Source organism: Erpetoichthys calabaricus, chromosome 11 (genome assembly GCF_900747795.2).
Source record: "Erpetoichthys calabaricus chromosome 11, fErpCal1.3, whole genome shotgun sequence".
In the NCBI taxonomy this organism is placed as follows: domain Eukaryota; kingdom Metazoa; phylum Chordata; class Cladistia; order Polypteriformes; family Polypteridae; genus Erpetoichthys; species Erpetoichthys calabaricus.
This window is the reverse complement of record NC_041404.2, coordinates 155,268,378-155,294,414: the sequence shown is the minus strand read 5'-3', so window position 1 is coordinate 155,294,414 and position 26,037 is coordinate 155,268,378. Positions and strand designations below refer to the sequence as shown.

Here is a 26,037-nt window from a genome sequence, read left to right as displayed (position 1 = left end):
AATTTTTACAGCACAGTGTCCCCATCACTGCATTGGGACCCACACACATTTGACCCTTTGATGGTCTCACCAACACCTCTTCCAGTGCCTACCAATGCATTTCCTAGATGGTCTCCCGTCCAAGTACTGGCCAGGCCTATACATGCTTAACTTTGGGTAGATTATCTATTCTGAAGTGCAGGTGGTATGGCTACTGGCTAGATAGAGACTCCTTTCTTCATCTGTACTATTGGGGTTACAGTTTCAACTTCATTATTTATACACCTTAACCCAATGTCACACTACACGACATCCAGTCAGAGGTGATGTCAGACTTGATGACGAATTTTACATTGCTCAAACAGAAATCACACAGCATGCCAGATTATACAACTGTGTAATGACTTTCCAGCACAGTTTCACGTTTTCAAAATAATCCAACTTCATCTCTTTTTCTGACTGTCAATAACATGCTTTTTGTGTAAATGCCAGTTCTGTATAAATGCTTTAACAGTTAAGGGGAGTTTAGCCACAATCTCAGCCATTTTTTCACGTTTTTTTCCATTCTGTCGTGGTACTTAAAACACAGGCCGTACAAGCTGTAGCTTTTTAGTCACCCTGGGCAAATGGAAAAACGTTGCACCCAAACCCTGGACACAATTGCTATCCATATTACTGAAGATTAAGGAGCAGGATGGGTTGGTGTTTGCCTCTTGTAGATTCTCAGAAGTTGATCATGGATGTCAAATCAAAAAAAGGTGGAGGTTCCTCTTGGAGGTTCACGCAAATCATATATAGATGTTAGATTTAAGAGTGGGGGTATCCCATGGAGTTTCAAGCGATTTGTACAACGATGTCAGATTGAAGAGCATGGGTGGATAACAGGAAGGGGTTGGCATGGCAGGGAAAATCAGGAGCTGGGCATCAAAGATAACCCAACACCATCGGCTTATGCCTATTACCGTTGACAAAATTCCACTCCCTGAAAACATTGCTACCCATGACAACTGCTTAGTTTTACATCTCTATATATATAAAATCCAACGTCTGTCTGTCTGTATGTATGTCTGTCCACTTTTCACAAGAGAACTATCGGGTTCGGGTTTTTTCTATAATTTGCTTGAACATTCTGGTTGATTTTGCAACTTCTCTCATCATGCTAAGTATTATAGTTTGCCTGCAGGAGCGATTTATTTGCCCTAATCCAATACAGAGGTTGCAGATCGACACATTTACAAGACAAAAGACGCTGACGGAGAGGTGCGAAGGGATTTAAGGTGGGCCGGATTTATGAGTTTTTTCGTAGGCTCTGGTAATTCTAGTGTTAAAAATGAAAAAAAACATTGGACTCAACCCACCTGCATACAATCCAATCCAACCTAACTTCGCATTATCAAGCAAAAAACCGAGTAGTTGTAGTAAGTGAAAGCAAGTGTGGAAAACACACTAATTTGTGATCTTAGGCCCCACAACCCAGATAGTCCATATACCAGATCTGGTAAATCAATTTAGGATAAATGGGTAATTCTTGAACTCAATAATCTGGGAGAGTCCTTAATAGAAGCACGGATTGCAGCTCTTTAACATTCAGATGAGTGCTCTGCTGTCAAGGTTGGTCTTCTGGATGTAAATTAACTGGAAACACAAAACCTGAATGATCTCTTCTACTCTCTCCGCAGAGCCCTTCAGCGCATCTGTGTGGGTGATGATGTTCGTGATGCTCCTCATTGTGACCGCCATGGCCGTTTTCATCTTTGAATACCTCAGCCCCCTGGGATTCAACAGAAATCTAGTGCAAGGAAAAGGTAAATGAAGAGATAACATTTAGCTAAAGAGTGATAGCAGCTTCTTAGAAGGAAGATTCTGTCAAATAAACCTGTTTCATTTTTTGAGTTTTTTACCTTAATGTCACATATTGTATGCCCTGATGATTTCTATATAATATAGGCAGCGCCATAATTCTGTTTTCCCTTTTCTTTTTTGCACCCATGAGATGCTGATTCGCAGTATTTTATTAGACTTGCACATTCAGCAGGAGGTGATTAAGATCCGTCTTATCAGCTTGCCATGTGTGTTTTTGTTTTTCTAGTTGTAATAGTGCACAGTTTGCTAAAAATCATGCGCTTCATGTGCAGCACACGTTTTCAACAGAGATACCAGAGAAATAAATGGTACAAATCTCTGATACATTGCCTCTGGTACTTAGAGTCACTAATTAACCTGACCGCATATATCTGAACCATAGGAGATGGTCTCCCAAAATAAAATCTAAAAGAAAATGCAGAGAACATGCAGACTATATCTAGAAGTCAAAAGGCTCCAGTCTTTAGTTTCTTCTTATGTCCCTTCAAAAGGTCTCCGTTTTGCTTTTGCTTGTCTCCTGATCGTCGTCCTTCCTCTTGCCAGATGTGCCAAGACTGGACAAGGCTTCTCTGTTCTTGCTCAAAGGTTGTGCCCTCTTGCTCGTTTGTTTTTTTTTTTTTTGCATTCAAATCTGTGTTAAACATATAGCTAATTGATACATATCAGAAAATTAGAGCAACATTTTTACCTTAATAACAACAGAAAGGGAGAGAAAAAAGGAAACACCAAAAATACGCTCAAAACCCACCTATCATTAGGGCAAGTAAAGGTTATAATGGGGCACCCCCATCCACCTCCTGGTCAGCTGAACAGCACTAAGCCACATCTGAACTGTAGAACTGGATGAGGTGTTAATCTGCAAAGCAGAAATTTCCGAGAGGACCAAGTTAAAGAATGATGCCTTCCAATGAGATGAAGCGCCACAGATCAGATGATCTGCAGCAAGAGGCCAGCAACAGTTTCTAGAACAATTATGTTCTGCTGCAATACAGAAAATGAGAGAGTGGAGAAATCCAAGAGAAGGACAACCTGAGGAGACCAGGGAACATGAACGGACCAAAGAGAAGCAACTGGGGGACTTTGCCAGCCAGAACATGTGCAAGGAAGTGCTAGGAGTGTTTAAAGAGCAGAGATGACAAAGTGGGTCATTAAATGGCACTTGTGGGAGGTTATATACATTCTATGTAATAATTTTGAACTGAGTGTGCTGGTGGCTGGAGCTTTTGTCGCTCGTTTCTTGATTTTGCTCCATGTTGCTTTAGATGCTTGCACCTTTTGATAATTCTTGCATATATTACAACTTGCTTCATATATTGGCATGGAGAAAGGCTAAATAAATAATAGAAGTCATCCCAGCCAGGAGGTAGATCCAAGAGGCTGTGTAGTGACACACTTTATTTTACAGTATATGAAGTCTTCTAAAATATTTCCTGGTAAACCAAAAAACCCTCTTCTTGTTCTTCTTTCAGCTGCTCCCATTAGGGGTTGCCACAGAGGATCATCTTCTTCCATATCTTTCTGTCCTCTGCATCTTGCTCTGTTACACCCATCACCTGCATGTCCTCTCTTACCACATTCATAAACCTTCGCTTAGGCCTTCCTCTTTTCCTCTTTCCTGGCAGCTCTATCCTTAGCATCCTTCTCCCAATATACCCAGCATCTCTCCTGTGCACATGTCCAAACCAACGCAATCTCCCCTCTCTGACTTTGTCTCCCAACCGTCCAACCTGACCTGACCCTCTAATGTCCTCATTTCTAATCCTGTCCATCCTCGTCACACCCAGTGCAAATCTTAGCATCTTTAACTCTGCTACCTCAAGCTCTGTCTTCTGCTTTCTGGTCAGTGCCACCGTCTCCAACCCATATAAAATAGCTGGTCTCACTACTGTCCTGTAGACCTTCCCATTCACTCTTGCTGATACCCGTCTATCACAAATTACTCCTGACACTCTTCTCCACCCATTCCACCCTGCCTGCACTCTCTTTTTCACTTCTCTTCCACAATCCCCATTACTCTGTAGTTTTGATCCCAAGTATTTAAACTCATCCACCTTCGCCAACTCTACCCCTGCATCCTGACCATTCCACTGACCTCCCTCTCATTTACACACATGTATTCTGTCTTGTTCCTACTGACCTTCATTCCTCTCCTCTCTAGAGCATATCTCCACCTCTCCAGGGTCTCCTCAACCTGCTCCCTACTATCGCTACAGATCACAGTGTCATCAGCAAACATCATAGTCCACAGGGATTCCTGTCTCATCTCGTCTGTCAACCTGTCCATCACCATTGCAAATAAGAAAGGGCTCAGAGCTGATCCCTGATGTAATCCCACCTCCACGTTGAATGCATCCATTGCTCCTACTGCAGACCTCACCACTGTCACACTTTCCTTGTACATATCCTGTACAACTCTTACGTACTTCTCTGCCACTCCCGACTTTCTCATACAATACCACAGCTCATCTTGAGGCATCCTGTCATATGCTTTCTCCAGGTCCACAAAGCTGCAATGCAACTCCTTCTGTCCTTCTCTAAACTTCTCCATCAACATCCTCAGAGCAAACATTGCATCTGTGGTGCTCTTTCTTGGCATGAAACCATACTGCTGCTCACTAATCATCACCTCACTTCTTAACCTAGCTTCCACTACTCTTTCCCATAACTTCACGCTGTGGCTCATCAATTTTATTCCCCTGTAGTTACTGCAGTCCTGCTTATCCCCCTTATTCTTAAATATCAGCATCAGTAAACTTCTTCTCCACTCTTCAGGCATCCTCTCACTTTCCAAGATTGCATTAAACAATCTGGTTAAAAACTCCACTGCCATCTCTCCTAAACGCCTCCATGCTTCCATAGGTACATCATCTGGATCAACGGTCTTTCCATTTTTCATCCTCTTCATAGCTGTCCTTATTTCCTCCTTGCTAATCCGTTGCACTTCCTGATTCACTATCTCCACATCATCCAACCTCTTCTCTCTCTTGTTCGCTTCATTCATCAGCCTCTCAAAGTACTCTTTCCATCTGCTCAACACACTCTCCTCGCTTGTGAGTATGTTTCCATCTTTATCGTTTATCACCCTAACCTGCTGCACATCTTTCCCAGCTCGGTCTCTCTATCTAGCCAATCGGTTCAGGTCCTTTTCTCCCTCCTTAGTGTCCAACCTCTCATACAACTCATCATACGCCTTTTCTTTAGCCTTCGCCACCTCTCTCTTCACCCTTCGCCTTATCTCCTTGTACACTTGTCTACTTTCTGCATCTCTCTGACTATCCCACTTCTTCTTTGCCATCCTCTTCCTCTGTATACTCTCCTGTATTTCCTCATTCCACCACCAGGTTTCCTTTTCCTCCTTCCTCTTTCCAGATGTCACGCCAAGCACCCTTCTTGCTGTCACTCTTACTACATCTGCTGTAGTTTCCCAACTGTCTGGTAACTCTTCATTGCCACCAAGTGCCTGTCTCACCTCCTCCCTAAACTCAATCTTGCAGTTTCCTTTTTCAACTTCCACCATTTGATCCTTGGTTCTGCCCTCACTCTCTTCCTCTTCTTGATTTCCAACGTCATCCTACAGACCAACATCCTATGATGTTTAGCTACACTTTCCCCTGCCACCAAATTTGCAGTTTTCAATCTCCTTCAGATCAACTCTTCTGCATAGGATGTAATCTACCTGTGTGCATCTTCCTCCACTCTTGTACGTAACTCTATGTTCCACCCTCTTCTTAAAATACGTATTCACCACAGCCATGTCCATCCTTTTGGCAAAATCCACTATCCTCTGACCTTCTTCATTCCTCTCCTTGGCACCATATCTACCCATCACATCCTCGTCTCCACTGTTCCCTTCACCAACATGCCCATTGAAATCCATTCCAATCACCACTTTCTGTCCCTTGGGTACACTGTTCATCACTTCATCAAACTCACTCCAAAAATCTTCTTTCTCACCGATTACACACCCAACATGTGGTGCATATGCACTAACAACATTTATCATCACACCTCCAATTTCCAGCTTCATAATCATTACTCTGCCTGACACTCTTTTCACCTCCAAAACACTCTTGACATACAGTTCCTTCAGAATAACTCCTACCCCATTTCTCCTCCCATCCACACCATGATAGAACAATTTGAATCCACCTCCGATCCACCTGGCCTTACTCCCCTTCCATTTAGTCTCTTGCACGTACAATATATCAGCCTTCCTTCTCTCCATCATATCTGCTAACTCTCTCCCCTTACCAGTCATACTGCCAACATTCAAAGTTCCTACCCTCAGTTCCACTCTCTTTACTTTCCTTCTCTCCTCCTGCCTCCAGACACATCACCCCCCTCTTCTTCTCCTTCTTCTTTTTCAGTCAACAGTATCCCAATTTCCGCCAGCACCCTGTTTCCTAACAGTACTGGTGGTAGTCGTTGTTAACCCAGGGCTCAACCGATCCAATATGGAAATTTGTATTGTTGTCCACATATTGATTTGGCAAACCCTCTATAAAGGAAAAACAATAGTGTACTAGAAAAGGGCATATAGTGTAAATGTACAAAAAAACTCCACTTTTGTCTTTAATTTGCAGTAGAAACTTTAACTGTTAATAAGAAGTAAGAATAGCAGTATCCAAATGCCAAATCAATAGGCCCTGTCAAACAACTTCTATAATTGATCAATGTAAGCTTCTAAAAGCTATCAAATGTTGACAGCTGGTATGAAGGAAAACGAGACCTGGAGAGAATAAGAACGCTCACTTATTATTGTTATTTGCTAACCTCTAGTGCAAATTTTCAAAGTAGCCGAGTCCTTCCCTGCTGATATGACATACAGTATGCATGAATGTGAAGCAGGAGTTAACATGAACAATCTTATTGTGCCTTCAAGCATGATTCACATCCGAATTTGGCAGAAAATGAAAAGGTTACATAATTAAACATGTTATAGAACATTGCATTTCTTAGGTTTGATATTATTCATCATTTAACAAACTTTATTTTATGGGTTGCAAGGTGGCACAGAGATTAGCAATGCTATCTCACGGTTCCTGGGTCCAGAGTTTAATTCCAAGACCCTTATTCTTCATACCGGTCTATAAATCTCAAATCCTCCCAATCCAGGTTTAATAAAGGGAGGATGAACTCTATGCTATATATTGTTTGTCTTTCTGAAGTGAAAATCATCCAAGGTGATATATAATTCATTGCATCTCTCTATTATTTACAACAAGAGCACATACAGATTGAATGACTTGCTCCAGGTCACACAATGAGTCAGTGGCTGAGACTAGCAACCTTGTGAATTAAAATCCAACAGATTAGCCACTAGGCAATTTAGTATGAACAAATTATATCTGATTTTCAGAATTCTATCATTATGATTTTCTGGCATTAAAGTAAACGTGCACTATAATATCAATTGGTCTCTAAGGCAAAAAGATGGTTTACAATAGTCAGTCAAAGGTAAAGACTTCATTGTTCTTAAACCCAAACAGTACAGAAGGGGATGTAATGTTCACTTCCTACTACCACTGTTGTACACGAAACACCAGAGATTCCAGGGGGCTCAGCATTAAATCGATGAAAGCAAATGCTAAAGGAAAAAATACCTTTTGGCAGTCATCCTCTGAAGCCACATCTCACTGAAAGTTAAAAGAGCTCCTTTTTCAATTTTGTTACAATACCACAGAGTTATGTCAAACAGTCTTCACTGACTGTGAAAATTACTTTATTTTTGAGAATCATCAGAGGTCAGTAATTTACACATTAGTAAAAAAATTCATCATGTAAATCTGAGACAGCAAGGGCTTCCTCAATGGTACTGGATTTTATGGTGCATTTTGATGCAATTCTTATGCCAAAGTGCTGTATGCTTTACACATACAATGCCAGACCTGCAAAAAAAAAAAAAAAAAAAAATATATATATATATATATATATATATATATATATATATATATATATATATATATATATATATATTATATAGGAGGGGTGGCGCGGTGGTGCTGCTGCCTCGCAGTTGGGAGACCCGGGGACCTGGGTTCGCTTCCTGGGTCCTCCCTGCATGGAGTTTGCATGTTCTCCCCCGTGTCTGCTTGGGTTTCCTCCGGGCGCTCTGGTTTCCTCCCACAGTCCAAAGACATGCAGGTTAGGCGGATTGGCGATTCTAAATTGGCCCTAGTGTGTGCTTGGTGTGTGGGTGTGTTTGTGTGTGTCCTGCGGTGGGTTGTGCCCTGTGTTGGCTGGGATTGGCTCCAGCAGACCCCTGTGACCCTGTGTTCAGATTCAGCGGGTTGGAGGATGGATATTATACAGTATACTTAATAATAATAAAAATACTTAGACCTACCGTAGTTCTTCCAGCATTGTGTGATGCATTTTTCTACCGAGCATTTTCCACCAAGTCCTGTCCATGGCAGCATTTTCAACCTCAGTCCAGTTGAGGTTTGGTGATGTTAAGATCTTCTTGCAACCTTGCACGTCAAATACTGGATGGGCAACCCTGAAGACACTTCCCTTTTGGCACAGCAGTGTAATCTTTGGTATTTGTTGTGCAGAAGCTCAATATACAAAATCAGCCAGATGCAAACACTGTTCCCAACTGTGGTAGGTCACTAAATTGGAGCTGTTGCTCATTAGTGATCTAATCTCAGCAGGAGATGCCCAAGATATAACATAAATATCGCTGATGGAAGATTTTGAGCCTCTGGGCAATCTTTCTTGTGATGGCCCATGTCTCATTGGGATAAATAGCTGTTGGGACCACAATGTCCTTGTAGAGCTGAATTTTCATGGCTGTGGTGATTGATTGTGCTGACCAGATGTGATGTAGCTATTGGAAAGATGGATATTTCCTTAACAATTTGGTACTGCACATCCTATTTAAGCATCCTTGGTTCTTGAGAAAATGCTCCCAAGGTAGGCAAATTCCTGTACCTGATTGACTATCTGATGGAAAATGGTCACACGGTGGCGCAGTGGGTAGCGCTGCTGCCTCACAGTTGGGAGACCTGGGGACCTGGGTTTGCTTCCCGGGTCCTCCCTGTGTGGAGTTTGCATGTTCTCCCCGTGTCTGTGTAGGTTTCCTCCGGGTACTCTGGTTTCCTCCCACAGTCCAAAGACATGCAGGTTAGGTGCATTGGCGATTCTAAATTGTCCCTAGTGCGTGCTTGGTGTGTGGGTGTGTGTGGTGCCCTGCAGTGGGCTGGCACCCTGCCCGGGGTTTGTTTCCTGCCTTGCGCCCTGTGTTGGCTGGGATTGTCTCCAGCAGACCCCCATGCCCCTGTAGTTAGGATATAGCGGGTTGGATAATGGATGGATGGATAGATATATATTGCAGTATATATATTGTCACACAGGGCAGCACGGTGGCGCAGTGGGTAGCACTGCTGCCTCGCAGTTTGGTGTTCTGGGGACCTGGGTTCGCTTCCCGGGTCCTCCCTGCGTGGAGTTTGCATGTTCTCCCCGTGTCTGCGTGGGTTTCCTCCGGGCGCTCCGGTTTCCTCCCACAGTCCAAAGACATGCTGGTTAGGTGGGTTGGCGATTCTAAATTGGCCCTAGTGTGTGCTTGGTGTGTGGGTGTGTTTGTGTGTGTCCTGCGGTGGGTTGGCACCCTGCCCAGGATTGGTTCCTGCCTTGTGCCCTGTGTTGGCTGGGATTGGCTCCAGCAGACCCCCGTGACCCTGTGTTCGGATTCAGCGGGTTGGATAATGGATGGATGGATGGATATTGTCACACATGTGCACATGGGAGACAGTTTATTGGCTCAAATAAATGAACCGGGGTTGGTGCTGTCCTCTGACACTTCCTATCATGATTGACATGTAAGACTGCCCAATAACAGGTCACTGGCCTTATATGTCCAGGGCTGTGTACATCTTTGTACATCTACCTGGCACTGAGAGGTATGGGGAAGTCATTGAATCCGATTCGTGATGGTTATGGAGGCTTGCAATTGGTCCTTGATGAATGAGGAATTCTGAGTACATGCATGTTATAAGCTCACACTGATTAAGTCCCTCCATTTGTACATACTGTACAACCTGTTTTTACTATCGATTGGTTGGTTTAGTGAGGTCCTCGTATCAGCCCTGCTTCAGTCACTCACGGCCTGTGGTGGAGACGATCGAACTTGACTATAGAGGAGATAAAAGCCGTAGCAAGGTTTCAGTAGGTGAAACAGTGGAAGGGTCATTATCAAGCTTCGAGGGGCGATAGCCAGGGGCTGGCATTTCAGCCCAACTCTATCTCCCATTGCCACTCTTAAAAATTCACAAATCAATATTGATAATCCATCCATCCATTTTCCAACCCGCTGAATCCAAACACGGGGTCACGGGGGTCTGCTGGAGCCAATCCCAGCCAACACAGGGCACAAGGCAGGAAACAATCCTGGGCAGGGTGCCAACCCACCGCAGAATATTGATAATGAAAACCATATTTCTAAAGTTAGAGTAACAGGACCAGTCCATCTTACAGGGCTTAGTTTATCACAGCACACTATTTACCTGTACAGTTTTGTGATTTTCAGCATTTACACTCACTTGGTATTGTAACAAGAATCTTATACTAAAAACCACAGATACTAAAATGATGCTTTCTCATACTTTAGCACACAGTATCTAATTAGCACTGTAGAATATGTTTTGATTCCTCCTGTACAGTGTGTACATGCTGTTTATACAGAATTCATGAGTAGAGTAGTAGTACTAGGAGCAGAGATCTTTCTAGAATTCTAATGATGTAATTAAGTGATCATTTTAAATTCTCAGCTAAATAATTCTGATATATTGAGGGACACTGATAATGCAATCAGAATACAAAGTATAATATTTAAAAATTTAAAGGTAATCAAAACAGTTTATTATGCTTCTGGAGTGTAAAATAATATAAGATAAATGTACATCTTACTATATAAAAAATATACAAAAGTAAAGTATATTTTTTATAGTAACGGAAAATTTTATAGTGATAAATAATTAACTTTAATGTATAGTAATTACTCTTCTGCATATATTTTTGTATTCAAAACATAAATAAAATCAAAGTAAAAAGTACACTAGCAGGACTCCAACCACAAAGCCGCTGACTTGCAGTTGGACATGATGCGATCCGTGTTAAGATTACCCTTTCCAACTATTAAATGCCAAACATCATTGCATTTTTCACCGATTTTTGCCTGATTAAATTAACTTTCCAGTGATATTGTATTCTTGTGGGCCGGAGAGTCATGGTATTGATCCATAAATCTCTTCATGTGATTTCAAATGCAGTGGTCATACTGAGCCGCTGGTCTTCTGACTTATCTTATCTTATTGAGGTCTTGTTATATATGGCAGTGGGAAGCATTCTTTCTTTCCAAGTTTCCTTAATGTAAGCTTTAATTAGACTAAACTTTTTCGTTCTATATATTTTTTTTTTGGCTTCACAGCTAAGGACCACTCATGAGGTCCATAACTGAAAACTCAAAGCTCCAAGGTTTGGAAGTGGGCGTCTGTTGTAATTCTAACGGCTGGGCTCTCTGAGTAAGAGCTCATTAAACAGCATATTAGGAGTTTTTAATCCAGCGCTTAATTAGGACAGGCAAGCAAAGCGCATAATTAGAGAATGTGATTCTCAAAATTAACATTTTGTTTGAGAAAGAAAATGAAACAAAACAAAAACAGAAGGACGCGAAGTGTAAAATACAATAATATGATAGTAAAGTAAATAGATGGTAAAATATTCAGTCTGCTAAACGCTATCAGGTCTTTAGCAGGGGTGTCAACACAAGCAAATTAGCGGCGAGATTCAGGATTGCGGCTGTCAGCATCAGCTTACAGCCAATTAGTTGTGTATTGTTTGGCGGCTGGGCAGATCTGTGATTTGTAGTACATCTCACAAACACATTTGCCTACCTTCTTTCACTAGGAGACTAAATATCCTGCTGCGAGCTGTATACCCTTAATTGGCATGCCATGGAGGAGATTTCTATTGCCAAAAAGTAATCAAAAGCCTTCTTAGAGAGCTGTCTGTCTCATCATTTTCTTGCCAAAGTTCAATTCAGAGATGTATTTTTCCCAATTTGACTTTCTTCATTTTTTAGATCCCCATGGACCATCATTCACCATTGGGAAAGCTGTATGGTTACTTTGGGGCCTGGTCTTCAACAACTCTGTTCCAGTACAGAACCCCAAAGGGACAACCAGCAAAATAATGGTTTCTGTCTGGGCTTTTTTTGCTGTGATCTTCCTAGCCAGTTACACTGCCAATCTGGCAGCTTTCATGATTCAGGAAGAATTTGTCGATCAAGTGACTGGACTCAGTGACAAAAAGGTAAGTTCATTTGGAAATCTGTACTGTAGGGGCCTTATTTCTACTGGATAACTGAAAGGAGTAACAGATGTAAGATTTCTCCATTGCTGGTCCACCAATGGTAGACATCCACCCGTGCCCAGGAAAGGCCAATACAATTAGTAATAGGTGGAAGGTAGAAACACCACAGGGGAAACTCTGAAGAACTTACAAATAGAATGAGATGGCCACATTGAAGTGAGAAGGAAAAATCATTCCACGAAATGACTCTCTGAGATACACCTGAAGCAATAGAATCATTATCTCTTCACACTAACATGAGATGTCAGACTTAAAAAAGCCTCAGTTATGTATCTATCCACAACACAAACTTAATACAGTCATGGAGAGCTGAAGCCTAGAACAAGCAGCACTGGGGACAAGACAAGAATCAGCTCCAGGTAGGATGCCAATATACACAATATGGCTAAAAGTGTATGGACACCTGACCATTGCACCTATATGAGCCTGTTGGATATCCAATATCCAAAAATAACCCCCCTTTCTGGATATAATAGTCTTCCCTCTTCTGGGAAGTCTTTCCACAAGAGCTTGGACTCTGCATGTGGGAACTTGTGCCCTTTCAGCCAAAGACCACTTGTGAGGTCAATTACTGATGTTAATTGAGAAGACCTGACTCACAAGCACAGTTCCAATTCATCCCAAAGGTGTTCCACTGGGTTGAGGCCAGGCCTCTGTGCAGGCCACTTCAGTTTCTTCACATCATACTCGTCAAACCATATCTTTATGGACCTGGTTTTGTCCATGGGTGCAGTGTCAGGCTGAAACAGAATGGGCCTTCCTCAAATTGTTACCACCAAATTGGAAGTGCGGAATTGTCCAAAATGTCTTTATATGCTGTAGCATTAACAGTACCCTTCATTGAAAACAAGAGGCCTTAGCCCAAACCCTGAAAAAAAAGTTCAAGATCATTATGCCTCCTCCAGAAATCTTTAAAATAGGTGCCATGCAGTCTGCCGAACCCAGATTTGTCTACCAGACTTCCATATAGTGAAGTGTGATTCATCACTCCAGAGAACATATTTTCACTGCTCCAGAGTCCAATGGTGGTGTGCTTTACTCCACGCCAGCCAATGCTTGTCATTCCTCATAATGATCTCAGTCTTGTGTGCAATTCTTCGGCCATGGACACCCATTTCTTGAAGCTCCTGATGGACAGTCCCTGTGCTGATGTTGTTCCCAGAAGCAGTTTGGTACTCTGTTGTGAGTGATGCAACAGAGGATAAGCAAGTTTCATGCATCATGTGCTCCAGCACTAGGTGTTCCCCTCTCTATGAATTTCTATGATCCACTTTGTAGCTGAGCTTTTGTTGCTTCCACTTCACAATGATAGCACTTACAGTTGAACAAAGCAAGTTTAGCAGAGTAGAAATTTCACAAACTGACTTGTCTGACTGAGCTCATCATTATGACCCAACTACTGCCAATATTTGCCAATGGAGATTGCATGGCCATGTGCTTTATTTTATCTGAACTCAATTATTTGGAGGGGTGTTGTGATGATGCAGGTTCCGCTCCATGTTCCCATCTTACTTTTGGGAGCTCTTGAACCCGACACCGTCGGTAATGTCACCGATGAGCTAGGCAGTGAAGACATCAACCATGAAGCAAGAGGATGGTGCAAAAAGTGCGAAGTGCTTTTATTAAAAAAATCAACAAAATCAAAGTGTTCAAAGAAATAGTGCATTGCTTCAAATAAGTCATTAAATAAATAATCCATAAAAACAAGTGAACAGTGGAGGTTAAAAACACACTAGAAAAATCCTATAAAAACGAGGTTAAAAACAATGGTTGAAAGCAGTCTTTCTTTAAAACTAAAGCCAGGTGCGTTCTTCTACTGGCAGCTTACCTGCTTCTCCCATTCGAGCCCCGCAACAGGGGAGTCACCCTACCAGCAAATGCAGCTCCTTCTTTTCTGGTCCGGTAGCCCTCCGATCCCCGGCTACATCGGGCCCCAGCCAGACCGAGACTTGGGTTCCTTCCCCAGCAGCCAGGATGCTCACACTGGAGCTCAACATGCCCAAAGCCTCCACTACTTCCTCTACCTTCTGCGCCGAGTCGTTTCAGCTCCTCTAAACTGCTCAGCTGGAGCGACCGCTACCAACAGCCCTCCTCCGAGAGTTGGCCAAACACTCCTCTGGGGCACTCCTACCAGCTGCATTCCACCTTAACAGAGCCTGCTCTCGTTCTCGCTCTCACTCGCTCATGCACCGGCTTTCTCCTTCCTGCTTCCTTCTCCTTTTACCTCCCGTTCTCTTTTTCTTCTCTCCTCTCTTTTCTCTTTCTCTCCCCATCCGCCTCGCGCTTCTATTATTTATTATGGGGACGTGAATCAGATGTGGCAATTAGCAGCTCCTGGCGCCAATTACGGATGCGGATGACTCCTCACTTGTGCACTTAAGTGAGGACCGTCTGCATCACGAATCACCCGGGAACCGCTCCAGCCACACTCCCACGCCCCCTCTCTAAGCGGCGAGTGCAGTGACTATTTATTTAAAAAGCGGCTTTTTTGACTTGAGCTGTGGACCCTCCACACCACAGGTGTCCACATATTTTTGACCATAGACTGTATTACAGTGTACATTCACACACAATTGACTGAAAAAATCACTACCACCCATGGTGTCTGAGAATATCCAGACTTATCACAGATGATCCCTGGACTGGACCTCTGTGCCACCCCCTTCTTAACTAAGTGATGCATGTAGTAACATCTTTTTTCTTTTCTCCTCCTATAGTTTCAGAGACCCTATGATTACTCACCACCTTTTCGCTTTGGCACAGTCCCAAATGGAAGTACAGAAAGGAATATCAGAAATAATTACCCCGATATGCATCAGTATATGGTGAAGTACAACCAAAAAGGAGTACAGGATGCCCTTGTTAGCCTTAAGACTGGGTAAGACTTTTGTTTTCTTAGTTGTACAAAGCCGCCATTTTCTTTTATGTTGTGATATAGCAAGTGACACAATGTTGCACAGGAGATGCCCACTTAATTATAAATCATATTCTTTATGACATTTAGGGGCAGTGACTTAACAAAGATAATTGGAGTCAATGAATCCACGGTTTTCTAATTGCACTATATTTTTCGTTCTGTTTTCCATTATAACCTTTCTGGTGAAACATTCATTTGACTTTGCCGATCTATGTTCCTTATCTTGGCAGTCTTGCATATTTATTTGACTTCATTATTCTTAAGCATTTTCACATGTGCAGTTTGGGTTGGAGGATAACTACAGTAGTGTGTGCTATTGTTAGACAGGGCTTCTGTCCTTCTGTAGGGCCTTTTCTGTGACAGGAGGCACATCCTTCATAAGCCATGGCTTTCTGCTTGTTCATTTGCTGCTACTAACCCTCCATCTCATGATTTGCTGAAATTATTTTATATAGGTTAGACTTATACAGCCCATAGATTCATAGTATTACATATGCACAAAATGCTCCCTCCCAAAAAAAATTAAAAATCTACATCCATAAAAGAAATCTTAAGAAACTGTAATAGACATGTTTTCCTCATTTTGCTCCAAAACCTACCTTTTCAGCTCACTCTGTATGCTCCTCCCACTCATCTCACCACCTCTCGTTTGCCAGGATGTGCTCTCACTCTTTGTCTGTCTGTCTGTGGAGGAGGCAGCAAAAGGATACGATCAACGTGGAGCAGATGATATTATTTATCTTAACTTTTAGAAAGCATTTGATAAGGTGCCACATGAGAGGTTGGGCATCAAATTAAAAGAAGAGGGAGTGCAGGGTGATGTTTCTAGATGGGTGCAGAATTAGCTCATTCACAGGAAGCAGAGGGTGATGGTGTGAGGAACCTCATCAGAACTGGCCGATGTTAAGAGTGATGTTCCACAGGGGTCAGTGCTAGGGCCGCTGCTATTTTTAATATATATAAATGATTTAGATAGGAATATAAGTAACAAGCTGGTTAAGTTTGCAGATGATATCAAGATAGGATTAGCAGATACCGTATTTTTTGCTCCATAAGAGGAAAACAGGAAAAAAAATATTCTGAACCAAATGGTGTACTAATATGTTTAATAAAATATAGCAGAATAATATTTCAACCATGTAAATTCAACAGCGGTATTAAGAAACATCATCACTGTCATTAACAAATAAGGAGAGACTTTAAGGTTCAAGCACTGTTCTAGTTTTATGGAAACCCCAAGAACTCCTCATCGCTAGTGTCAGAATTTATGAAGCTCAGTTGCTCACAATCACTTTGCAGGAGCACATACCTATCATCACGCACGTTTGGACCAATGCTCCCTGAAGTTATATTGCCAGTCTAGTCCCATCTATATTTGTAATGCCACAAAGCCCTTCATCTCGTGTTTTGTTGTGGGTTTCCAGTATGAAAAACGAGAATGTGGTGCAAGCACAGCCCTCGATTCAAAAAATTGCTCTGCATACCTGTTTGTCTCGTCTGAAAGGCAGCTTCAGGAAAGAACAGTCTGAAGTAGTCCAGCGACTGGTAATCTGTTGAGTCCAACAGCAAGCCATACTGTCTTGTGAAGTCCGGTAGCTAGTTTGGCTCCCACGGATCAATGTCTAGGTATTCCTCCCACACGAACCTTGCCATAGGTGCACGAATGCGCTCAGCTGGGGCGGCATCGGCTGGTGTCCCGATCAGCTGATGCCAGTTCCTCACTCTCTTGTTCGATCTCCTGATCACTCTCAACAAAAGCCCGACTCAATGATAATGCGCAAAACATTTGTTTTCTGCACTCGCTTTGCTCCCTCGTGAGATGTCAATGCCATCTTGCCATTGTTTATATTTGTTTACATTTCGCAACTCACGCACATGCAAGGATTAGATGCCGAGTCAATGAGTCTAACATTCCTCCAAGCACAGAGGGAATGCCTGTAACGTAACAGTGAGTTTTGTCGCCCTCTACCCCTGGATGTTGACTTTTGTCAGGTAATACACATCATGGTCTGTGACGCAATATTCGCTCCATAAGACGCACAGACATTTCCAACCTTTTTTAGGGAAAAAAAGTGCGTCTTATGGTGCGAAAAATACGGTAATTTGAAATCCATTATATCATTAAAGAAGGACTTGGATAGAAAACAGGCTTGTGCAGATTTGTGGCAGATGAAATTTAATGTCAGTAAATGTAAAGAAGTACACATATGAAGTAAAAAGGTGAGGTTTGAATACACAATGGGAGGTCCGAAAATTGAGAGCACACCTTATGAAAAGGGTTTAGAAGTCATAGTGGACTCTAAGCTATCAACTTCCAGACAGTGTTCAGAAGCCATTAAGAAGGCTAAAAGAATGTTAGGTTATATAGCGCCTTGATGTGTGCAGTACGGACGGACACTCCTCTCCAGGACCCCCGAATAGACTTTTCCATAGAGGCTGAGGAGTGTGATCCCTCTGTAGTTGGAACACACCCTCCGGTCCCCCTTCTTAAAGAGGGGGACCACCACCCCGGTCTGCCAATCCAGAGGCATTGTCCCTGATGTCCATGCGATGTTGCAGAGACGTGTCAACCAAGACAGTCCTACAACATCCAGAGCCTTGAGGAACTCCGGGCGTATCTCATCACCCCCGGGGCCCTGCCACCAAGGAGTTTTTTGACCACCTCGGTGACCTCAGTCCCAGAGATGGGGGAGCCCACCTCTGAGTCCCCAGGCTCTGCTTCCTCATTGGAAGGCATGTTAGTGGGATTGAGGAGGTCTTTGAAGTACTCCCCCCACCGACCCACAACATCCCGAGTCGAGGTCAGCAGTGCACCATCCCCACCATATATAGTGTTGACACTGCACTGTTTCCCCCTCCTGAGACGCCGGACGGTGGACCAGAATCTTCTCGAAGCCATCCGAAAGTCATTCTCCATGGCCTCCCCAAACTCCTCCCACGCCCGAGTTTTTGCCTCAGCAACCACCAAAGCCGCATTCCACTTGGCCTGTCGGTACCTATCAGCTGCCTCCAGAGTCCCACAGGACAAAAGGGTCCTGTATGACTCTTTCTTCAGCTTGACGGCATCCCTCACCGCCGGTGTCCATCAATGGGTTCGGGGATTGCCGCCACAACAGGCACCGACCACCTTACGGCCACAGCTCTGGTCAGCTGCCTCAACAATAGAGGTATGGAACATGGTCCATTCGGACTCAATGTCCCCCACCTCCCTAGGGATGTGGTCGAAGTTCTGCCAGAGGTGGGAGTTGAAGCTACTTCTGACAGGGGGCTCTGCCAGACGTTCCCAGCAGGCCCTCACAACACGTTTGGGCCTACCAGGCCTGACCGGCATCCTCCCCCACCATCGGAGCCAACTCACCACCAGGTGGTGATCAGTTGACAGCTCCGCCCCTCTCTTCACCCGAGTATCCAAGACATGTGGCCGCAAGTCTGACAACACGACCACAAAGTCGATCATCGAACTGAGGCCTAGGGTGTCCTGGTGCCAAGTGCACATATGAACACCCCTATGCTTGAACATGGTGTTTGTTATGGACAATCCGTTTCGATCACAGAAGTCCAATAACAAAACACTGCTCGGGTTCAGATCGGGGGGGCCATTCCTCCCAATCACACCCTTCCAGGTCTCACTGTCATGGCCCACGTGAGCATTGAAGTCTCCCAGCAGAACGAGGGAACCCCCAGAAGGTATGCCCTCTAGCACCCCCTCCATGGACTCCAAAAAGGGTGGGTACTCCGAACTGCTGTTCGGTGCATACGCACAAACAACAGTTAGGACCCATCCCCCCACCCGAAGGCAGAGGGAGGCTACCCTCTCGTCCACTGGGGTAAACCCCAATGTACAGGCTCCAAGTCGGGGGGCAATAAGTATACCCACACCTGCTCGGCGCCTCTCACCGGGGACCACCCCAGAGTGGTAGAGAGTCTAGCCCCTCTCAAGGAGATTGGTTCCAGAGTCCAAGCTGTGCGTCGAGGTGAGTCCGACTATATCTAGCTGGAACCTCTCGAGTTCGCGCACTAGTTCAGGCTCCTTCCCCTTCAGAGAGGTGACATTCCACATCCCACAGCTTCTGTAGCCAAGGGTTGGACCGCCAAGGTCCCCGCCTTCGGCCACCACCCAACTCACACTGCACCCCGACCTCCTTGGCCCCTCGCATAGGTGGTGAGCCCATGGGAAGGGGGACCCACGTTGCCTCTTCGGGTTGTGCCCGGCTGAGCCCCATGGGTGCAAGCCCGACCACCAGGCGCTCGCCATCGAGCCCTACCTCCAGGCCTAGCTCCAGAGGGGGGCCCCGGTAACCCGCGTCCGGGCAAGGGAAAACGCCGTCCAAAGTTTTCATTCATCATAGAAGGTTTGTTTAAACAGTATCCACTAAACAGTGTTCACTAAATAGTATCATCTCCAGACAGAGGAGCAGCTTCAGTGAAAGACTGCTGTCACTGTCCTGCTCCACTGACAGACTGAGGAGATCGTTCCTCCCCCAAACTATGCGACTCTTCAGTTCCACCCGGGGGGGTAAACGTTAAAATTATACAAAGTTATTGTCTGTCTGTATACCTGCATTGTTATCACTAATTTATATTGTTCTTTATCAGTATGCTGCTGCTGGAGTATGTGAATTTCCCCTTGGGATTAATAAAGTATCTATCTATCTATCTATCTATCTATCTATCTATCTATCTATCTATCTATCTATCTATCTATCTATCTATCTATCTATCTATCTATCTATCTATCTATCTATCTATCTATCTATCTATCTATCATTTTTGTTATAGACCGAGTGGTCATTCTTACCTAAGATTAAGTGTGAGTTATACAGTGAAATGAAAAAATATCCATTGTCTTCTGTAGACTAAGAGAAAGTACAGTATATAAGACAATGAGCTACGACATGAATCAGAATCTCACAGCTCTGTGTTAAAGTATCTATCTATCTATCTATCTATCTATCTATCTATCTATCTATCTATCTATCTATCTATCTATCTATCTATCTATCTATCTATCTATCTATCTATCTATCTATCTATCTATCTATCTATCTATCTATCTATCTATCTAAACATCTACAAATAAAGTTAAAGACTCATAGGTAAAAATGAGCGCAGTTCATTTCTAAGCAAAATGTGCAGCAAAAAGCAACCTATTGTGGGAATTAAGCAAAATATTTGCAGTCACAAAATGGCGATTTTGCCTTTGCAGTGCCAAAACACAAAGTGATGGAGCCTACAAAAGCAAGTGAATTGAAGAGGTTACTTTCATGAAAAGTAAATATTTAACATAATTAAAATGTACCCACACTCTGATAACGGCATTCAATGTGAAAGCCTCTTTTAGGTTGGCTGATGAGGTTACCATCCCTATGCTGAGATTTTTTAGCTAAACAAACATGTTGCTTATTATTATGGACTGAGAAGGCAGGTAAAGACTATTACATGGGAGTGATGGCATACACATGGACATGACAACCCCATTATCACACGTTTTCATAAAGTATTCTAAAAAATAACTCACATCATTTGAATAAGTTGTGACTTAAAAAACATTGCATTTGGAAAATATTTTAAAGTATTTCCCCTCATTCAAAACAGTAGTTGATGCTGAATTAAGTCTGAAGTGATGGCCACCATTTAGACAGCGAAGCTCCATGTACATCACTCACTTAATTGAATTTATTCTTTTCTCATGACATGCCAATAGATAAACATTTCTGAAACAAAATCAAGAAGACATAAATGAAACATCAGCATTCATTCAGTCGACGTGTTGTTGTATAACTTGGATTTCAGCCTAAATGTAGATTTTCTCTACACATCTGAATAATATAAGTATAAAAAATACTTTTTAAAAACGACGCTTATATTAAGTTAAAAAGTGTACTAAAAAGTAAAAAATAAGTCTCTCATACATCACTCATAAAATAAAAGGTGGGAGCTTTTGCTAAGATTTTAAGAAGTGTTTTTGGAATGTTGATTGATGAAAAGCGCCCACGCTTTTATTTTACGAGTGATGTATGAGAGACTTATTTTTTAGTTTTAAGTACACTTTTTAATTAATATAAGCGTGGGTTTTAAAAAGTATTTTTATATATACAGTGTATCCGGAAAGTATTCACAGCGCATCACTTTTTCCACATTTTGTTATGTTACAGCCTTATTCCAAAATGGATTTAATTAATTTTTTTCCTCAGAATTCTACACACAACACCCCATAATGACAACATGAAAAAAGTTTACTTGAGGTTTTTGCAAATTTATTAAAAATAAAAAAATTGAGTAAGCACATGTACATAAGTATTGACAGCCTTTGCCGTGAACCTCGAAATTGAGCTCAGGTGCATCCTGTTTCCCCTGATCATCCTTGAGATGTTACTGCAGCTTCATTGGAGTCCACCTGTGGTAAATTCAGTTGACTGGACATGATTTGGAAAGGCACACACCTGTCTATAGAAGGTCCCACAGTTGACAGTTCATGTCAGAGCACAAACCAAACATGAAGTCAAAGGAATTGTCTGTAGACCTCTGAGACAGGATTGTCTCGAGGCACATATCTGGGGAAGGTTCCAGAAAAATTTCTGTTGCTTTGAAGGTCCCAATGAGCACAGTGGCCTTCATCATCCGTAAGTGGAAGAAGTTCGAAACCACCAGGACTCTTCCTAGAGCTGACCGGCCATCTAAACTGAGCGATCGGGGGAGAAGGGCCTTAGTCAGGGAGGCGACCAAAATACCCGATGGTCACTCTGTCAGAGCTCCAGAGGTCCTCTGTGGAGAGAGGAGAACCTTCCAGAAGGACAACCATCTCTGCAGCAATCCACCAATCAGGCCTGTATGGTAGAGTGGCCAGACGGAAGCCACTCCTTAGTAAAAGGCACATGGCAGCCCGCCTGGAGTTTGCCAAAAGGCACCTGAAGGACTCTGAGACCATGAGAAAGAAAATTCTCTGGTCTGATGAGACAAAGATTGAACTCTTTGGTGTGAATGCCAGGCGTCACGTTTGGAGGAAACCAGGCACCATCCCTACAGTGAAGCATGGTGGTGGCAGCATCATGCTGTGGGGATGTTTTTCAGTGGCAGGGACTGGGAGACTAGTCAAGATAAAGGGAAAGATGACTGCAGCAATGTACAGAGACATCCTGGAGGAAAACCTGCTCCAGAGGGCTCTTGACCTCAGACTGGGGCGACGGTTCATCTTTCAGCAGGACAACGACCCTAAGCACACAGCCAAGATATCAAAGGAGTGGCTTCAGGACAACTCTGTGAATGTCCTTGAGTGGCCCAGCCACAGCCCAGACTTAAATCCGATTGAACATCTCTGGAGAGATCTTAAAATGGCTGTGCACCGACGCTTCCCATCCAACCTGATGGAGCTTGAGAGGTGCTGCAAAGAGGAATGGGCGAAACTGGCCAAGAAAAGGTGTGCCAAGCTTGTGGCATCATATTCAACAAGAGGCTGTGATTGCTGCCAAAGGTGCATCGACAAAGTATTGAGCAAAGGCTGTGAATACTTATGTACATGGGATTTCTCAGTTTTTTTATTTGTAATAAATTTGCAAAAACCTCAAGTAAACTTTTTTCACGTTGTCATTATGGGGTGTTGTGTGTAGAATTCTGAGGAAAAAAATGAATTAAATCCATTTTGGAATAAGGCTGTAACATAACAAAATGTGGAAAAAGTGATGCGCTGTGAATACTTTCTGGATGCACTGTACCGTATATTACACCTTACACCTGAACACCAGTAAAACCAAGGAACTGGTGGTGGATTTTAGGAGGCCCTGGCCCTCCTGGACCCCGTGATCATCAGAGGTGACTGTGTGCAGAGGGTACAGACCTATAAATACCTGGGAGTGCAGCTGGATGATAAATCAGACTGGACTGCCAATACTGATTCTCTGTGCAAGAGAGGACAGAGCCGGCTATACTTCCTTAGAAGACTGGCGTCCTTCAACATCTGCAATAAGATGCTGCAGATGTTCTATCAGACGGTTATGGCGAGCGCCCTCTTCTACGCGGTGGTGTGCTGGGGAGGCAGCATTAAGAAGAAGGACGCCTCACGCCTGGACAAATTGGTGAGGAAGGCAGGCTCTATTGTAGGTACGGCGCTGCCACATCTGTGGCAGAGCGACGGGCACTGCGCAGGTTCCTGTCAATCATGGAGAATCCACCGCATTCACTAAACAGGATCATCTCCAGACAGAGGAGCAGCTTCAGCGACAGACTGCTGTCACTGTCCTGCTCCACTGACAGACTGAGGAGATCATTCCTCCCCCAAACTATGCGACTCTTCAGTTCCACCCGGGGGGTAAAAGTTAACATTATACAGTTATTGTCTGTTTTTACCTGCATTTTTATTACTCTTTAATTTAATAGTTTTTTATTTGTATCAGTATGCTGCTGCTGGAGTGAATTTCATCTTGGGATACATAAAGTGTCTATCTATCTATCTATCTATCTATCTATCTATCTATCTATCTATCTATCTATCTATCTATCTATCTATCTATCTATCTATCTATCTATCTATCTATCTATCTATCTATCTATCTATCTATCTATCTATCTATCTATCTATCTATCTATCTTTTATTTTCAACTTTTTAGTCTTGGGTTTGTTTTAGTGTAATTTTGCAATCAATATTTTAACACTTCCTTTAATATTTCTATCCGTTACTAGCGCCATCTTTTGGTGAAATCTTTAACTATTCTTCATATGAAAATTTCATTTCTTAATTAACATGCCCTGCGCTGAGGTGGCACCCTGCCCGGGGTTTGTTCTTGCCTTGTGCCCTGAGTTGGTTGGAATTGACTCCAGCAGACCCCCGTGACCCTGTGTTCGGATTCGGATTTGACAACTCTCTCTTTTTGGCTTTCAGTTTTGACCTTTGCTTGTTTTTTTTTGACTCCGTTTGTTCTCCTGATCCTCACTGAAGGATTTTTCCGGTCTGATACCTTTTTTAGTCAGAACATAAAGCCTCAGGTAGCCATTCCCTTGGGTTTGACCCAAATGAAAAATGAGTGAAACGAATAACAAATAAAGGAGGTTATGATTTAGTGCAAGGTGAAGGGAAAAGACCTTTAGCTACCTCCCATGCACACGTGTATGACATTACAAAACTATAGTCCTCGCATCTGAATAATTTTATTAGTTGCTCTAATTTACATTGCTGTGCTCCATTTAGATCATACTCAATATGGAAGAAGAAATAGGACATCTTGAAAGTGATTAATAATGTAGCATTGTGGTTTTTGCTTTTGTTCAAATCCCACTACTAACACCATGTAACTATGAGCAAATCTCTTCATCTGCTTGTACTCCAGTTGGAACAGCAAAACAAATATAACCAAATGTATCTCAAAGGTTTTAAGATGCTTTGGATAAAGGCGTTAGCCAAACAAATAAATGGTAAGATTAAAACAAGACTAGAAACAGATCTCACAAACCCTAACATGTTTTTTCAAGCTAAATTCTCAATTTTGACTCCTTTTTCCTCCCGAGTTGTATCTCATGTCTCATTTCTGTCTAAAGCTGCTTCTCCTAAGGATTTTTTGGAGAAATATATATGACAGAATTGATTCTTAAATGTATCTTACATGAGGATCTCTTTTAACTCTCATGAGCCATCAAAAATCAACCTTTAAGTAGTAAACTTTCCTATGTGTTCCTATCAAAAGCACTAACAAACATACTTGTGTCTTGCGACACACAAAAGTTCAATCACTTTGGTTATAGGGCCACTTTCTAATCAACAGAGTCTTCTTTCTACTGCACTTGTTCTAAATATCGAGGTGTAACCTCTTAGCCTTGATAACCCTGCAGGCAAGGAAGTGGTAATCTTCCCACACTAGATGCCCTAATATTTTCTTCAATCACTAAAGATATTAAGGTAAAGTACAGAAATGTAAATGCAACGTGGATTTTATTAAAGCATAAGAAATACCATATAGAAGAAGATTTAATAGAAAATAAGACAGATAGCAAAGTCATGTCATATTCTAATCCACTTAAACCAGACCAGGGTCACAGAGGAAGCTGGAGCCTGTCTCAGATAGCAAACCCTGGATATGGTGCCAGTTCATCACATGACCAATTTAGTGTCACCAGTTCACCTAACCTGCATGGACCTGTTTGGACAGTGAGAGCAAACAGAAACAAACCCACACAGACATGGGGAAAATATACAGACTCCCCACAAAATGCAAACCCTGCTCTCCTTACTGTGTGGCAGCAGCGCTACCACTGTTCTGCCATGATAGAAAAGCCTAAATGTCTTAGAAAAGCTTGTTGCTCTGTCGTTCTTGGCGGCATTTTGATTTAGTGATCAATGTTATTCATAGGCTACGTCCTCCGACCTCCAGATGAAATGGTCACATGTGTCGTAATCTCTGACGTCGCTTCTTGTGTCATTACGTTGTCATCTCTTGGGTCCATGGCCAACCCATATTTATGTTAAAATTTCAAATGGGGACATGTTACATCGTACACATTTGTCCCTATTATGGATGACTCTGCTCAAAGTCTTTGATATTTCTATGAACCTGCTATTATTTTCCTTTCCCAGGCTATTTACCAATTGGAAGTGCTTCTAGTCCATGCTTACTTTCCATTCTCAGGTTCTAAGCAAACTGAAAGGTTATAACTTAGTTGTGCAATACTGAAAGAATGTATGAAATTGAAATACTTCTAAGGTGAATTGCTCTGTAGTTACATTGCTTTTAGGAGTCCTGTACAGTACATTCAGTTCATCTTGATTTACTTGAGCAAAAATTTTAACTTAATATAAGCAGTCTGCCATTTAAAAAACAAGATTTTTCACTCCAGGACACTCCTATAAGCAAGCTCTTAAAGACCAAATGAAAACATTTTAAAAGTATTGAAGGCAGGGCAGACTTGAACAACTTTTATG

The 26,037-nt window shown here is 42.7% G+C and overlaps 1 protein-coding gene across 1 annotated transcript in view; it reads left to right on the top strand.

The window, feature by feature from the left end:
• The window catches only part of grin2aa (glutamate receptor, ionotropic, N-methyl D-aspartate 2A, a), a 359,092-nt gene that overhangs the window by 290,494 nt on the left and 42,561 nt on the right, over positions 1-26,037 (top strand). The window contains exons 8-10 of the mRNA XM_051933393.1: positions 1,659-1,784; positions 11,924-12,153; positions 14,931-15,091. Of these exons, the coding sequence (XP_051789353.1) occupies positions 1,659-1,784; positions 11,924-12,153; positions 14,931-15,091 (517 nt within the window). The remainder of the gene's footprint in view (positions 1-1,658; positions 1,785-11,923; positions 12,154-14,930; positions 15,092-26,037) is intronic.